The following is a 16,071-nucleotide window of genomic DNA, read 5'->3' as shown; positions in this document are numbered from 1 at the left end:
AGGCACAGCTTTTCCGTGATTTTTGCAGTTAAATTCTCACTGTAATGCCAATGCCACGTGATAAGCTCTCTCCAAAATGTTTAAAATCAGAATGAGCATTGATAATCTGATTGCCTTTTAGCTAAATTCAAAACAAAGTTGCAGGAGGAAGTGACGCTGAGTTTTGCAAGTCTTGCTGGGTATTACTGCTGTGCACGTTATCCAACTGTCCACTGATCTTCCCTGCCTCCTGTTCTGTTGTAGCGATTCCTTTGGGTAACGCACTGGGCTCTAAATGTAGTGACTCTGACTTCCTTCTGCCCACCCAAGATATTGGGGGTTTTGCCTTCCTCATGTGTAAAAGGGCGTGGGAAGGCCAGAGGGACTGGAAGCCTCTGCTGTTTTGTGCAGAGAAGCTGTCGGTCTTAGAAGGGAGCACGTAGCCAGCAAGTGCCTCACGGTGCTTCGATACCAGGCCAAGCCCCGTGACTTTCTCCATCTTCTTTGTGAAAAGGGGTCGCAAGGAAATGTGCTGGTGTTGAAGGGTGAGGGGGTAGAGGCAGCAGACAGCTTTCAACCAGTTTGAAGCTTAACTCCTGTAGATGGTTCTGGGCTTTGAGGGGTTTGGTGTTGGTTTTTTTGCCTTAAGTGTGCTTACCTTTCAGGGTAACGCTTTCTGTGGCAGTTGGAAACAGTCCTTCTAGTACACCAAACCAAACCCCGTATTTGGAAGGGTCGTTTAGGGTGCTGCAACGTGCGTTTTATTCCCTAGACGTCACTTGGCCCCAACCATACGCGCTCTTCCACTTTGGCACGTTCTTATCCCCTGGCTGAAAGGTTCTGTATTTTCACTGGTTGAGTGCTTCCCCAGCCTGCCACAGGCCTCAACAAATGTGTGTTTACAGACCGCTTCCCTTGCTCGCTGGTTTCAGATCTGAGCATCGATGCCATGGGCGTGGCAGGAGAGCAGCAGCTGGATGTGGAGCACAATCTGTTTAAGCACCGTTTGGATAAAGCTGGCAATCGTGTGACTCCAGAGGCTGAGAGACACGGTAAGGTGCTACTCTGCCTTTCTTGGTGGATGCTCTCGTAGTCTTTCCGTCCCTGTATGCCCGTTTTGAGATTCACGGGAACAAGTGACAGCTGAAGAGCACTTAAGCACCGCAAACTCTTGAAGAGTTTCTAGCCTGCAAATCTATTGAACTGGGAGATGGGACAAACTCCTATTATAGTCACTAGTTTTGCGAGGCAAATCTTTGCCTTGTCCCTCTGAAATTACGACAAGGGCTCATGGATGCGTTTCAGGAATAAAGCTGCTGAGTTAATGGTCTTTTACGACTAGAAATGGAGCGGCTGTCGTGGCAAAACTAGACTTTGGTTGTATCTTGAAGGCACGGTGGGCTGACAAATGGGACGACCTGGTTAGAGGAAGGAGCCTCTCTCCGGGGAAGGCTCCAGTGACTCGACCCTTAAGCCTAAGCTTGCACCTTACTGTGTTTACTGTGCGTGTGTTAATGCGTACCTGATAAAGATATTTCAGTTGATTTCTCGGTTACAAGTTGTAGTAAGTGGTCCTTGGCTACATAAACCTCTCCTCGACATTTTGTCCACGTTATGACTCATGGTTGCACTTCAATACAAACCAGAAACGATCCTTGCAAAGCGTTGCCATCTCACAGTAACGCTGTCCTGACTTTTCCTTTCCAAAACATAAGCTCCTTGTGACCTTTTCTGGGAGAGAGTGTAGTTCTGAGCATCAGCATGAACTAAATGTGTTGATTGGTATCACTCAGGTTTAACTTCTCTGTTCTTGAAAGGCTAAGCTAAGCCAAGGGCTGAGCAATCGGTAGGTACGAGAGTTTCTCCCGTTGTCACGGGAATGTGGTGATAGTGTTCTTATTGCTGTGACACTTCGCAGCCTTTCTGTATTCAGAGGCTGTGGCATTCCAAGTTTGATGTCTGGGAACAAACCCGGCCTTTCCGTAGCTAATTCTCTGTTAACACATGCAGGCCTCCTGCCGTACAGGAGCAAAGGGGACTGAGCCCTGTGTGCGTGCTGTATTTCTGCATGAGCTCCTGAAATAAAGCTTCATTCGCAGAGCACCTTGTCCTGTGTGTGTGAAGTTTTCTCTCCCACACCAGCTTTTCTCCAGAATGGAGAAAAACGCATTTGCGATGTCAATCGTGGCATCCCACTGCGCTGCCTTTGCCTCCAGTTCGTAATGGAGTTCTAACACGTCCGGCACGGCAGCACTCAGCGGTGGTGTGACTTCGTGCAGGCCACGATAGTCCACAGTTAGGCTCCATTCCCCACTGGACTTTCGCACTGGCCATATGGGACTGTTGAAGGGGGAGCGCATTTTGCTGATCGCTCCTTGGCTCTCCAGCTGACGGATCAGCTCGTGGATGGGGATCAGTGAGTCTCTGTTAGTCCGATATTGCCGTCGGTGGACCGTTCTAGTAGCAATGGGCACCTTTTGCTCCTCGACCCTCAGCAGCTCCACAATAGAAGGGTCCTCTGATAGACCGGGCAGGGTAGACAGCTGTCTAATTTCTTCCGTCTCCACAGCTGCTACACCAAACACCCACCAGTACCCCCTTGGGTCCTTGAAATACCCTCTTCTCAGGTAATCTATGCCAAGAATGCATGGGGCATCTGGGCCGGTCACAATAGGGTGCATCTGCCACTCAGTCCCAGTCAGACTCACTTCAGCTTCCCGTGCAGCTCTTGGGAGCCCCCTGCCACGCCAGAGATAGAAATCGATTCAGTCCCTTTATAGTTTGACGGTGTCATGGTGCATTGTGCACCGGTGTCCACTAGAGCCCTGTGCTGCTGTATCTCTGATGTGCCAGGCCATCGACGCCACACAGTCCAAAACACACGGTTGTCCCTATCCTCCCCCCGGCTGGAGGCAGGGCCCCCCTAATCCTGAACATAGTGTTCATTATCAACATCTTGGTTTGAGCAGCTCACGTAGATTTAATCCCCATTATTCACGCCTGGTAAATAGGGATCCGGAGCCCATCTACGCTGTCTGAAGAGCTTACCATTGGAAGCTGGAGCAACAAATTTCTTGGAAGAAGCCCCATTCCTAATCAGTTCACCTTGCAACTCACGTACGCGTGTCCGTACAGCCAAGGTAGGTTTTCCATCCCGTTTCCTCATGCCCTTTCCATGGTCGCGCAGGAAAAAACACAGGGTGCCTCGTGATGTGTAGCGTCTTGCAGGGGAACACTGTCTCCTGATGGCTGAGACATTCTTCGGTGCCGGTGGGGAGCGGGGTCTGTCCTCCATCTGGGACAATTTTTCCAACACCTCACCGAGCAGTTCTGTGGATTTGTCAGACGTTTTTTCCACAGCTGAGACGCTGGCCCATGGGGAGGAAAAGAGATTGTCTGCATAGTGTCGCATCCGATTCTCCACATCGCCCACCGTTGGTGTGTCGGCATCTGCCCAGCTAAATAATGCTGATGTGTTGGCGTACGACTGTGGCGCGCTCAGTACCCACTTGCGCCACGTGGGTCCGGTAACTTTGAGTGCATCTGGATCTACTGGTGTCTGTGGGTCATCCAGGTCCTCAAAAATCAGCTCCCGCACAGCGATTTCCCTCAGATTCTTAACCCCTCTCTCAATGGTTGTCCACTTGCCTGGGTGGTACAGGACACCATCCCTAAAGGGGTACCTGCTCCTTATGCTTCGCAGGAGTCGCCGCCAGAGAGTGAGGGGCTCTGCACCATTTGCGAGACCCCTATCAATACCCACTACTCCAGCCATTGGTCCCAGCTGCTTGGCTTCACCACCATCTAACTCAAAACCATCGGCTCCGTTATCCCAGCAGCGGAGCAGCCAAGTAACAAGTTGCTCGCCTTCGTGGCAGCTGTAACCCCTACGTATGTCCGGCAGCTCACTCGGGGATATGGATCGAGTGGTTACCTCTGGCTCGGCCTCTTGTGATGTCCCTGGTTGGCCATCTCGTCTTGCCCTTTTTGTGGTTTTCATCTTCTGTACAGGGGCGACCGATACTGGCACTGGTTAGTCCCTCGGTGAGCCGCATCACCCATCACAGGGGGCTGATTAGCTGCAGCCCTTGCTGCCAAAGTCTGGGTCATCACCGCAAGTGCTTCCTGGAGTTGGGTGATCGCAGTGCCCAGTGCAGACATCTGAGTAGCCCCTGGGGTAGCCAGGGTGTCTGCTGTAGGGACTGGCAGGGTCTGAGTATCTGCAGTTCCAGTTGTGGGTGCTGGGGCAGCTGCAGTGTCTGTCATAGGGGCTGGAGCTGCTGTGGTGCCTGGTGTAGGGGCCAGGGCTGTTGCGGTGTCTGTTACAGTGGTTGCAGCAGCTGTGCTGTATCCACCCTTATACCCATGTTTAAGCAAGAGCAGAAACTGAAAGACATTCAAAAGGCCTGACAATATGAGCATGGTGGTCAAAATATCCCCCGGGTATTCAAAATTCTCAAAAGCCGTTGAGATCAGCCTCGAGGGGAAAAAAAAGTACATGTCACCCATTGCATAGAAATCAGAAATGGACACAGTTGCAAAAGAATTTATAATACCATCAACCAAAGCCGAACAACATCGCAGAGCGATACCTCTAAGTCCATGCCCAGAAGTGGGATTCTGAACTGGCTGAAGGAAAGAAGCCAGAGAGTGGTGGTCAATGGGACAGAGTCCAGTTGGAGGCCTGTGTCTAGCGGAGTCCCTCAAGGGTCAGTACTGGGACCAGTTCTATTCAATATATTCATTAATGACTTGGATGAGGGAATAGAGTGCACTGTCAGCAAGTTCGCTGATGACACAAAACTGGGAGGAGTGGCTGATGCACCGGAAGGCTGCGCAGCCATTCAGAGAGACCTGGACAGGCTGGAGAGTTGGGCGGGGAGAAACTTAATGAAATATAACAAGGGCAAGTGTAGAGTCCTGCACCTGGGCAAGAAGAACCCCATGTATGAGTACAAGTTGGGGACAGACCTGTTGGAGACCAGCGTAGGGGAAAGGGACCTGGGGGTCCTAGTGGACAGCAGGATGACCATGAGCCAGCAGTGTGCCCTTGTGGCCAAGAAGGCCAATGGCATCCTGGGGTATATTAGAAGGGATGTGGTTAGCAGGTCAAGAGAGGTTCTCCTCCCCCTCTACTCTGCCCTGGTGAGGCCGCATCTGGAATACTGTGTCGAGTTCTGGGCCCCTCAGTTCAAGAAGGACAGGGAACTGCTAGAGAAAGTCCAGCGCAGAGCCACAAAGATGATTAAGGGAGTGGAACATCTCCCTTATGAGGAGAGGCTGAGGGAGCTGGGTCTCTTTAGCTTAGAGAAGAGGAGACTGAGGGGTGACCTCATTAATGTTTATAAATATGCAAAGGGCAAGTGTCATGAGGAGGATGGAGCCAGGCTCTTCTCAGTGACATCCCTTGTCAGGACAAGGGGCAATGGGTGCAAGCTGGAACACAGGAGGTTCCACATAAATATGAGGAAAAACTTCTTTACGGTGAGGGTGACCGAACACTGGAACAGGCTGCCCAGAGAGGTTGTGGAGTCTCCTTCTCTGGAGACATTCAAAACCCGCCTGGACGCATTCCTGTGTGATATGGTCTAGGCAATCCTGCTCCGGCAAGGGGATTGGACTAGATGATCTTTCGCGGTCCCTTCCAATCCCTAACATTCTGTGAGTCTGTGATTCTGTGAAGTGATGAACCACACAAAACCAGGAACAGCAGCAAAGCCACACATTTGATTGGCCACCACAAAAGCAACTGTAAAACCCAACCCCAGAGAATTCCACCCAGTGACCCTGCTACTGACACCAACATAATGAATGCTCGGAACAAAAACAGTCAAATCTGTGAAAACTTCAACCCTCCGAGACTCTCAGAGCAAAAAGTCTGTGGTTCTCCCAGGTGCGCTATTTACGTTGGGCACCAAATAAACTGTCTTCCTTTAGCCCGCACCCGGGGCTAAACAATAACAGTTTTTCTCTCCATGTCCCTTCCCCCACCAAGGAAGGAAATGTGGAAAAAGAGGGAGACTCATGGGCTAAAATTAAACAGATTTAATAAAATAGAGAAACCAATATAAATGCTAACACAAAACACACAAAATTATACTGAGCTACAGAGTTGCAGCAGGTTGTTCCAGGAACACCAGTCATTGGGAATGAGAAAGAGGGAGGCCAGAACAGAGAAGAGCAAAACCAGCCCCCCCTCTCCCCACAAGCCCTCGCTTTTATAGTGAGCTCCATATCAAGGCTATAGAACACACCCGTGGGCCAGCCTGGGGCAGCTGCCCTGGATATAACTGCTGAGGGCCCTGGTCACCGTGGCTGGCTACACACTGAAACCCAGTCCCAGAGAAACCAGGAAATGGGGTCAGACAGCCCATGGGACCCCCTGTCCTCCCTCCCTCTGCACCCCTGCAGGGCCTGGGGGAAGGAGAACTGGGGGCTGTGATTTATCAAGGTGATGCCCCCCCCCCATCCCCGTTCATGGCCCTTTCCCGCAGAGGGAGGAAGTGGAGGGGGGGGGGGTAATTTCAAATCAGTCTGCTCAAAACCAAACAAAAACCAAAAACCAAAAAGAACCACCAAGAAAAAAAGGTCGAAGGTTTTTTATTGATTTTTTATTAATCGATGTCCCCGTGCCCGCAGGAGCGATGTCCCCGCAGGGCGCCGGGGCCGGGCCGAGCCCTTCAGCGCTGTCCGGGGCCGCTCTCTCGCCTGCTCGGCGGCCGGGCCGGGGGGTCTTCGGCCGGGGACTCCCAGCCCCGCCCGGCTGCCGGGGCGCCGGCTCCGTCCCGCGGGGGCCGCAGGGGCGGGAGCAGCCTCGGGGCCCGGCGGAGACGGCCGTCGCAGGAGCGCGGCCGGTGCTGCGGGGGGGCGGCGGGGCCTGGGGGCGAGGGGCAGGGTCAGCACCGCGGGCACCGCTCGCGCCCTCCGCCAGCGCCCCCGCCCCGTCCCGCCCCGTCCCGCCCCGCACCCCAGAGCCCCCCCTGCCCGCCTGCGGGCACAGCCCCGCGCTCGCCCCCCACCCCCGGCACACAGCGGGGTGCCCTCTGCTCCCCGCCGTCCCCTTCGCGCCCCGGGGGTCCCCCCGCCAGCCCGCCCCGGCCGTACCGTCCTGGCCCGCGGGCGGAGGCAGCTGCTCGTCCCGCCGGCCCTGGTAGACGTGGCCGTCCCGGCCCAGGAGCTGCGTCTGGTCGTGCTGGGGAGGGGACAGCGGTTGGCTGGGACACGGGGCCCGATCCCGCGGCCCCAGCAACCCCCCGCACCCGGCCCTCCCTGCGGAAACTGAGGCACGGACCCTCCGCACGCTCAGCATCCCCCTCCCAGCCCCGCTCCTCCCCCCCGTGTCCCCCCACCCCATCCCTACCTTGCTCGGGAGCATGGTGAGGGGCTGGAGCAGCCGCGGGGTGCCGGGCGGCCGGGGCTGGAGGCGCGGGGCGTGCTGCAGCGGGGCGGTGAGGGTGTGCTGGCCCCCGCACTGCCGCGGCACCCTGGGGTACACACGCTCGGCCGCCTGCTCCCTGTGGGATGGGGCACGGGAGTCAGCGCCCGGCACCCCATGCGGCACCCCGGGCGGCACCCTATGCCAGGGAGGGGGCCAGGGGGTGCCCCCTGCTGGGGTACATCCCTCCCGGCTCCCCCCGGCTGCTGCACCGACCCCCACCCACCCAGCCCTGTGCACGGTCTGTGTCCCCAGGGTCCCGCTGAGCTGGCTGTGGCCCTGGCAGGTCCCTGCACCCCGCGGCAGGGACACCAGGAGGCAGGAGCTGGGCTGGCCCCGCCGCGGGGCTTCATCTCAGCGACTCCTTTCACAGGAGGCACCCGACCCCTCCAAGCCCGAGATCAGGCTGAGACCACACACAACTCATCACATGCCGCTTCAGTGCCCTTCAGACGGACACCGGGGCAGAGGGGGCAGCGTGGGGGGCTGTAAAACCCCCCAGACCCGGGGCAAGCACCGCTGACCCTCGGCAGCACATCTCTGCTCCCCTGCCCTGCCCAGACCCCCTGGACGCCTCTGTCCGGCCACAGGGAAGAGCTCTCCCTCGCTGGGGCTGGGGGGTCACCCAGCACCTAAGGGCTGGGGATGGCTCCCCGTGTCCCCTACCTGTGCCCGGGCTGCTGCGGTTGCTCCAGCTCGACGACAGGCCAGGGGTGCTCGGCGAGGTGGGGGGTCAGCGGCGGCAGGGCCGGCATGGCCACGATGTGCCTGGGGAGGGCAGGGGCCACGTCTGGGTGACAGGGGACAAACTACCCACCCCACCTCGGGGCAGCGCCCCAAAACCCACGGGCTTGTACCCCGTGGCACCCCGCTGCCCCGGGGAGGGGTCCCCGTCGCCCTGCTGACGCACAGGGCTGCGCAGGGGGCTCGGCAGGGTCGGACCCCCAGGCACACACACAGACCCCCGTGCCCGGCACAGCGGGGCACCACCAGCACCCACCTCCCCCCGTCCCACCCACGGTGCCGGGGGCTACTCACGGGCCAGGCGTCTGCACTCTGAGGGGCCGGTCGCAGGACAGGCACTGGTAATCGGGCAGCAGCTGCCTGGAGCGGGGAGAAAAGGGCTGGGCGAGCTCCTGGGGGGGACACAGCCCGGCCCACACGCAGGCAGCAGCTCGCAGACAGCAGCAAGGGGCTGGGCGCTCGGCTGCAGCCAGGTACGACGTTTGCGGGGGGAACCGTGGGGTCTGGAGTCCGGTTAATCCCCCAGCACCCAGCAAGGTCCCAACCCGCTGGCTAGTTATGGAATAAAGGGGGTGCGATGGGGGGAGCGGCTGGTTGTGGGCTCCCACCGGGGAAGAAGCTCCACCTCGTATGAGGCACCGGAGAACACGCAGAGGGGAGCGCCCACACCCCCCCACCACGGGAACTACTCCCGCGGGCACCCACAGCACCCCAGTCCCATGGGAACGGGGGGTGCTGGCAAGCGCTAATTCCCCCTGCGCCTTGCCAGGAGGGCAGCTCACGACCCAGCTCTGCACTGCTGCGTGTCGCACCCAGGCGGGCACCGGCCAGCACAGCCGGAGGGAACGGGGTGCACACTGTCCCCGAAGCCACCGCCGTCCCCATCACACTCACTTCTTCATCCCAGCTGCATCATCGACCTCTGTCAGCAGCAACTTCTCCTTGAGCTGTGCCAGGGCGCTCTTCCAGCGCTCATCCAGCTGCTGCCGGAAAGGCCCCAGCTCCAGGCGGTCCAGCTGCGGGGGGACGCACAGCCTCAGCCGGCTGCCCCGGAATGGGACGTGCCAGTGCCCCGGGGGGACAGCCGGCAGGGAGGGGGGACCCTCGGAGGGACGCTGCCCGGGGCTGCCAAGACCCCCAGGTGCTGGTTTTGCGTGGCGGGGACGAGCCAGCCCTCACCTTGGAGCCCAGCTCTTCCCACAGCTGGTGCTGGACCTGCTGCCAGCCCTGCTCCTGGCCCATCACCCGGCTCTGCACCTCCTGGATGAGCTCCTGCAGCCGCTCCATGCTCGCCTCAAACTGGCTGCGGCTGACTTTGCCGTTCAGGGCGGCTTTGTCTGCTTTCTAGCACCGGGGAAAGGCAGGAGAGCGGTGGGGAAAGGGTGGAGGCAGGAGGGGCAGGGCCAACGTGGGTCGGGGCAGAGGGAGGAGCGGCTGCGTGGCCCCACTTGCCCCATCACCCCCGTGGGGTCGGTCCCAGCGGCCAAAGGGACCCGGGGGGAGGCAGAGGGACGCGACGAGGGACCCGCAGCTGCTCTGGAAACCCTCCCTCCCCCCGGCCGCTTCTGCCACCCAGCACCCAAGGGACAAGGGGCGTTTGTCACCCTGCCCAGGACGCCCTGGCTGGTGCCGGGGTGCCTCGAGGCCGTACCACGTCAATGCCCAGCAGCAGCTCCTCCTTGTCGGCTTTCTCCTCCTGCAGCCTCTCCAGGGAGCGGAACAGGGCCTGCCAACACAGAGAGCATCACCGTGACTCCGAGCAGGGTTGGAGCTGCCTCCCAGCCAGCCGAGCAACCCCTGCTCCCCAAGAAAAACCTCCAGGAAAGGGACTTTGAACCTCCCCAGGGCTGCGGGCAGGTTGACAGGGGGACAAATCCCTCGTGGTCCCCAGCCTGGGCTCTGCCTGCAGGATGCTCTCAGCCACCCTGCGGGGCTTTCAGCCACCCACCTCGATGTCTCTCTGCTGCTTCTGGCGATCATCCTGGAGGTTCCCCGTGATGGAGCTGAGCTGCTCGCAGTGCTCTTGTACCTGCACGATGCTGGCCTGGATGCGCCTCAGCCGCTCCTCATCCTGCTTCTGGGAGGAAGGCGACAAGGCGGTGGTGTGCAAGGGGGGGCTGGCTGCCCCGCGGAGACACCCCCGGCTTACTTGCCCGCTGGCCATGGGCTAGCAGTGCCAGCAGGACACATGCATCAAGGCTTTCATTGCCTTCCACGCTGCTGACTTGTACAAGCCAAGCTGGGGGACAGCAAGGGGCTCCCCCTCATTGCAGCCAAGCACAACCAGCGGGGGGGGGCCCGGCAGCCCCCTCCCAAGCCCCCCACACTGCCATCTCCCTACCTGTCTCCTCCCCGGCAGCTGCCTCGCCGCCTTGCCCATTGCCTGCCGCAACACGGACTCCACCAGCTCCTGGAGCTCCTCGTAGCGCCGGAGGAGCTTCGCCACACGTGCGCCACTGTCCCCACTGCAGGTGGGGCACGCTGCCTGCACCCCTGCCCACTCCCCTGCCTGCTCCTGCCCCGCGCTCCCCACCATGGCCCTCAGCTCGTCCAGCTGCAGGAAGGGGAGAAGGAATGGCTTCTGAGATGGGATGCACGTGGCCAACGAGCCCGGGTGCCATGGAGGCTCAGCGGCCCCACCCAGCCAGGGGACGCAGCTGGGACCCCAGCCAGGACCACCCTGCCCAAGCGCTGGGAGCACTCCCCCCCCAGCCTCACCTGTTCCTGCAGTTGCCTGGCCGTCTTGGTGACCAGCTGCTCCAGCGTGGCCTTGGCCACCTCCTGCTGCTGTCCCAGCTCCCTCTTCACCTCCTGCAGCATGGACCTGGCCAGCAAGAGGGGGCATGGGCAGGATTAGCCTCTTCTCAGGGGGTGTCTCTTGCCCCTAGACCGGGATGCTGCCAGCCCCCCCAGGCTCCCTTGCAGCCCCACAGGGTAGGAAACCCTCTCCCACCCATTTACCCCAGTCGCAGGCTGAGCTGGTCGCTGCCATCCGCTCTCCGCTCGGCTCCAGCCACCCCCAGCTTTGCGAGGGCGTCCTCCAGCTGCCTGGTCTGGGAACAGCAGCAGGGGCACAGTCAGGGCATGGCCCCCGTGTCGTCCCAGCACTGGGGCCCTTCGGCTGCCCCCGGCCCGCCCAAACCCCCCCAGCATCCCCGCACCCCCTCGGGGACCGCCGCCAGCTCACCTTCTCCTTCTCTCCCTGCAGCTCGCTGGCCAGGCCCTGCAGCTCGCTGGCCAGGCCCTGCAGGGAGGACACCCGGCCCTGCAGGGAGGACACCCGGCCCTGCAGCTTGGCCAGGACGCTGGCGATGCTCTCCTGGTCTAGAGGGACACGGCCAAGGGGACACGCTGTTGGTGAGGGGGTCTCGACCTCAGGGCCAGGCTCTGAGCATGACAAGCCCCCTGACCCAGGGTGTACCCACGCCAAAGAACCCCTGCCAGCCCCCACAGAGCTCCCACCTCCCTCCGGGAAGAGCAGGCGCAGCTGCTCAAGTTCACCACGGTCTGACTTCTTGGCTTCCAGCTGGGCCACCTGCTCCTTCAGGGTAGCGCAGAGGTGGCTGAGCTGCCCAATCTGGTGGAGAGCTTCCACTGTCTCCACGGAGTCGCTGGAGGCCCTGCTGGAGCCCCTGGAGGGGGTCCTTGGCAGAAATCCTCCTCCTCCTTCTTGGGACCCTGGAGATACTGCCTGCATCGCCGGGGCGGTGGTCTCGGTGCTCGGGGTCCCTGGCTGCAGCCCCAGGGTGGTGGTCTGGCTGCCAGGGGACCCCGGCCGCACACCCAGAGTGGTGGTCTCAGTGCCCGGCTGCATCCCTGGGGTTCTTGTCTGGCTGATGGGGGACCCTTGCTGCATCCCCAGGGCAGTGGACTGGCTGCCGGGGGCCCCTGGCTGCACCCCCGGGGCGGTGGTCTGGCTGCCGGGGGACTCCGGCCGCACACCCAGAGTGGTGGTCTCAGTGCCCGGCTGCATCCCTGGGGTTCTTGTCTGGCTGATGGGGGACCCTGGCTGCATCCCCAGGGCAGTGGACTGGCTGCCGGGGGCCCCTGGCTGCATCCCCGGGCTAGGGGTCTGGCTGCCGGGGGCACCTGGCTGCATCCCCGGGCTAGGGGTCTGGCTGCCGGGGGCCCCTGGCTGCACCCCCGGGGTAGGGGTCTGGTTGACGGGGGCCCCTGGCTGCACCCCCGGGGTAGGGGTCTGGCTGCCGGGGGCACCTGGCTGCACCCCCGGGCTAGGGGTCTGGCTGCCGGGGGCCCCTGGCTGCACCCCCAGGGTAGGGGTCTGGCTGACGGGGGCCCCTGGCTGCACCCCCAGGGTAGGGGTCTGGCTGCCGGGGGCCCCTGGCTGCACCCCCGGGGTAGGGGTCTGGCTGACGGGGGCCCCTGGCTGCACCTGCAGGGTAGAGGTCTGGCTGCCGGGGGCCCCTGGCTGCACCACCGGGCTAGGGGTCTGGCTGCCAGGGGCACCTGGCTGCACCCCCGGGCTAGGGGTCTGGCTGCCAGGGGCCCCTGGCTGAACCCCTGGGGTAGGGGTCTGGCTGACGGGGGCCCCTGGCTGCACCCCCGGGGTAGGGGTCTGGCTGACGGGGGCCCCTGGCTGCACCCCCGGGGCGGTGGTGCTGCCATCAGATGTCCCCCTCCTATCTGAGGGAGCGCCTGCCCGCTTCTCAGGGGTCCCTTCTTGCCCCCCCAGGGTGCCAGCCTGTGTCCCTGGAGACCCTGTGCCAGTCCTTGGAGCAGGCCATGTCCCTGGTCCCATCGGCGCTGGCCCAGAGCTTGTCCCACGCGGGATGTCCACGTCCGACCGGGGGCACTCGGCGAGGGCAGCCTGGCCCCCACTGCCCTGCTGGGAAGAGGAGGCAAAGGGGAGCAGGTTTATGGGCAGCCGTGCAGTGGCGAGGACAGACCCCAGGCCCCCCGCCGTGTCCCCAGCCCAGGTCCCCAAAGCCCAGGCTCACGGGGCCAAACTCAAGCGCCCCACAAGAGCCCAAAGGCAAAGGCGGCCGCGCGTGTTTGCTCTAGCAGTGGGACTCGCTGCTCCGGGCCTGCTGCACCAGACCCGCTCCCCAGCCCAACGGGCTGCGCCTGCGTTGCGGGAGCAGCAGCCGCAGGCAGCATTTGGGAACCATCTCGCGGTGCAAAATGCCGGGCTTTGCCCCAAAGGTCCCTCCGCTGTCCCCTGCTCCCACCCGCCAGCCCCAGAGAGGCCGGGAGGGCAGGGAGCCGTGGTCCTGCCCCAGGCCGAGCGAGGCCGTGGGGCTGCGCGCTCACCCCAAGGCTTTCGGGTGCTCGCTTGCCGCACAGAGGGGCTGCCGTGGGCTGTCGGTGCCCCAGCACTCACCACCGGCAGACCCTGGCCTCCTCCTCCTCCTCCTCCTCCTTCGCTGCCCCCAGCAACCCTCCCACACCTCCCCGCACCCCAGGTTGCTCATCTCCTCCGGGGCCGGGGAGAGGCTCAGCCTTTCCTGCAGCCTTTTCTGGGGAAGGAAGGGATCCAGGGGTCAGCCCTGGCCGTGTAGCCAGCAGGGACGGGGCCCCTGGGGATGGGACGGGACCCCCCCAGCATCTCTGCCCAGCACCCCAAGCCATGGCCCATGCCCTGAGGCAGGAGGGCTGGGAGCCCCGGGGGAGCTGGGGACGCAGCCGCCTCCTGTGCCGGGGCAGGACCTGGCCGTGCTGGCGGCCATACCGCGTCGCTGCCCAGCGTCGCCTGGTCGTGGAGGCCCGGCAGTCGGCCGGCAGCGTCCTGGAGAGTCCCCTGGCGTGGGGCGAGGAGGGAGACGGCAGTCAGGACACCCTGGAAGGGGCTTGGAAAGGAGCAGCCGCCACTTGGCTTGGGCACCAGAGAGAGGGACGCGGGGCAGGGCTGTGCCGGGGGCTGTGGCTGGATTGCCCACGGAGAGCTTGCTCTCCCCTCCTTCCCGGCACCCGGGTGACTGTTTTTTGGGTGGGGGGCTCCAGGTGGGGTTGGCTGAGCCCCCCCCCCCTGCAGGGACATCCTTCACACTGGGTGACACCGACGGCCGCTGGGCAGGGACTGGGCAGGGACAGGGCGACAGGGAGAGGGGCAGGGAGGGCACGGGGACCCGGCTCCCTCCCGCGGGCACTGGCGGCAGCTCACCAAGCCAAGGGCCACCTGGATGGTGCAGATGTCCTCAGCCATGCGGGACTGCGCCGCCCTCACACCGCCCATCTCCTCGAGGAGGTCCTGGGAGAGAGGGGTGGCAGGTGAGCCCCAGGGGAGGGTCCCTGGGCACCGGGCCCCCCGCTGTGCTCTGCACAGGGCCAGGGCCAGTGCAGGGCCCGGCGCAGCGGTGGCACAGAGCCCGGAGGAGGGGGCAGCTGGCAGGGCAGCACCGGGGCACCGGCCAGAGCCTCTACCTTGGCGATGCCGCTCTCGTTCGCCTCCACCCGCTGCTGCAGCTGCCCCAGGCCACCGGCCAGAGCCTCTACCTTGGCGATGCCGCTCTCGTTCGCCTCCACCCGCTGCTGCAACTGCCCCAGGCCACCGGCCAGAGCCTCTACCTTGGCGATGCCGCTCTCGTTCGCCTCCACCCGCTGCTGCAGCTGCCCCAGGGCACCGGCCAGAGCCTCTACCTTGGCGATGCCGCTCTCGTTTGCCTCCACCTGCTGCTGCAGCTGCCCCAGGGCGGCGGCCAGGGAGGCGACCTGGGGGCTGCTCACGGTCCCCTGCAGCAGCGGCTCCTTCCTGGGCAGCTGCTCCCCCGGCTCCCGGGGCTGCTGCCCCGTGCCCTGGGCCGTGTCCCCCCGCCTCTCCAGGCCTGGCTGTGCCTCCGCAGGCTGGCCCCCCACGAGGAGGGGGCTCGGGCCGTGCCCCCGCTCTGGGGCAGGCAGGTCCAGCAGGCCCAGCTGCCGGAGCAGGGCCTGCAGCAGGCGGCGCAGCACCGTGAAGTTTACGGCTGCAGGGTCAGGTGTCGCGAAGGACAGGTCCAGAAGCTGGGACAGGCTGAGCGGCTCCATGGCTGCCGCCCTGCCTGGGTACACGCGGAGGTGCGAAGCACGCTGCCGGACGGGCTTTGCACCACAACGTCTGTCACTGAGGCTGGGGGAGCTCCTGGGTGCATCCCCGGGTGCGCCCCGAGAGCACTGTGATGTCACCAGAGTCACTGTCACCCCTGACCTCACTTGCGGTGGGCAGCACTATGTGGCAACGTGGCACGCTGCCAGCAGCACCCGAGATGTTGAGTCCCGTGGGCAGCACCCGAGCCATCGAGTCCTGCCAACGGCATGCCAGACATTGTGACCAGCCAGCAGCCGAAGAGCCGGCGAATCCCGCCAGCGGAACCCGAGAGTCCCACCAGCGGCACCCACCAAGTCCTGCCAGCGGCTGACAGCACACCAGGTCCCGCCAGCAGTGATGGAGGCATCTGGGCATGAGGCTGCAGCGCTGGGAGCTGCGAGGCGGTCCCGGCCAGGGGACACCTGCCCCATCTGCTTGGGACCCCTCCAACACCCCACTGCCATCAGCTCCTGCTGGCACACGTTCTGCCGTGCCTGCATCCCGCGCTGGGCTGGTGCCGCCGTCACTGCCACCTGCCCGCTCTGCCGGGGGCCCATCATGGCCATCCGTCACCTGCAGCTGGCTGAAATAAACCCATGGGGGATGCTGAGAGGGACCACGGCTGGTTTCTTCCCTGCCACTTTGCTCATTGCTGCACAACTGGGGAGTGGGAGGGATGTGGCCCTGGGAACTGGGGGAGAGGGAAGGCCATGGCTGTGGGAGCTTGGGGAGAGGGTGGGATATGGCTCAGGAGCTGGTAGAGAGGGAGGGATGTTGGAAGGGGAGGACAGAGAGCGATATGGCCGGGGGAATGGGGGGAGAGGGAGAAGAGTTCCTGTGCAGCTGGGGACAGGGAGGGCTATGGCAGTGGGAACTAAAGGGAGAGAAATGG

The 16,071-nt window shown here is 62.7% G+C and overlaps 1 protein-coding gene across 1 annotated transcript; it reads right to left on the bottom strand.

Moving 5' to 3' along the window:
* Positions 1-6,659: 6,659 nt before the first annotated feature.
* On the bottom strand, positions 6,660-15,745 carry LOC137671020 (glutamine-rich protein 2-like). Its single transcript, XM_068414240.1, has 19 exons — positions 15,638-15,745; positions 15,305-15,395; positions 14,540-15,153; positions 14,280-14,366; positions 13,848-13,916; positions 11,621-13,004; positions 11,346-11,482; positions 11,120-11,211; positions 10,877-10,982; positions 10,500-10,712; positions 10,107-10,235; positions 9,810-9,884; positions 9,338-9,502; positions 9,053-9,174; positions 8,453-8,518; positions 8,081-8,182; positions 7,340-7,493; positions 7,084-7,171; positions 6,660-6,856 (listed from the first exon to the last, which is right to left on the bottom strand). Exons 1-19 carry the CDS (start codon positions 15,743-15,745, stop codon positions 6,660-6,662), a joined length of 3,999 nt encoding a protein of 1,332 aa, XP_068270341.1.
* Between the last annotated feature and the right edge of the window lie 326 nt (positions 15,746-16,071).

The sequence above is a fragment of the Nyctibius grandis genome, chromosome 16, assembly GCF_013368605.1.
Source record: "Nyctibius grandis isolate bNycGra1 chromosome 16, bNycGra1.pri, whole genome shotgun sequence".
In the NCBI taxonomy this organism is placed as follows: domain Eukaryota; kingdom Metazoa; phylum Chordata; class Aves; order Nyctibiiformes; family Nyctibiidae; genus Nyctibius; species Nyctibius grandis.
This window is presented reverse-complemented; position numbering and strand designations above follow the sequence as displayed.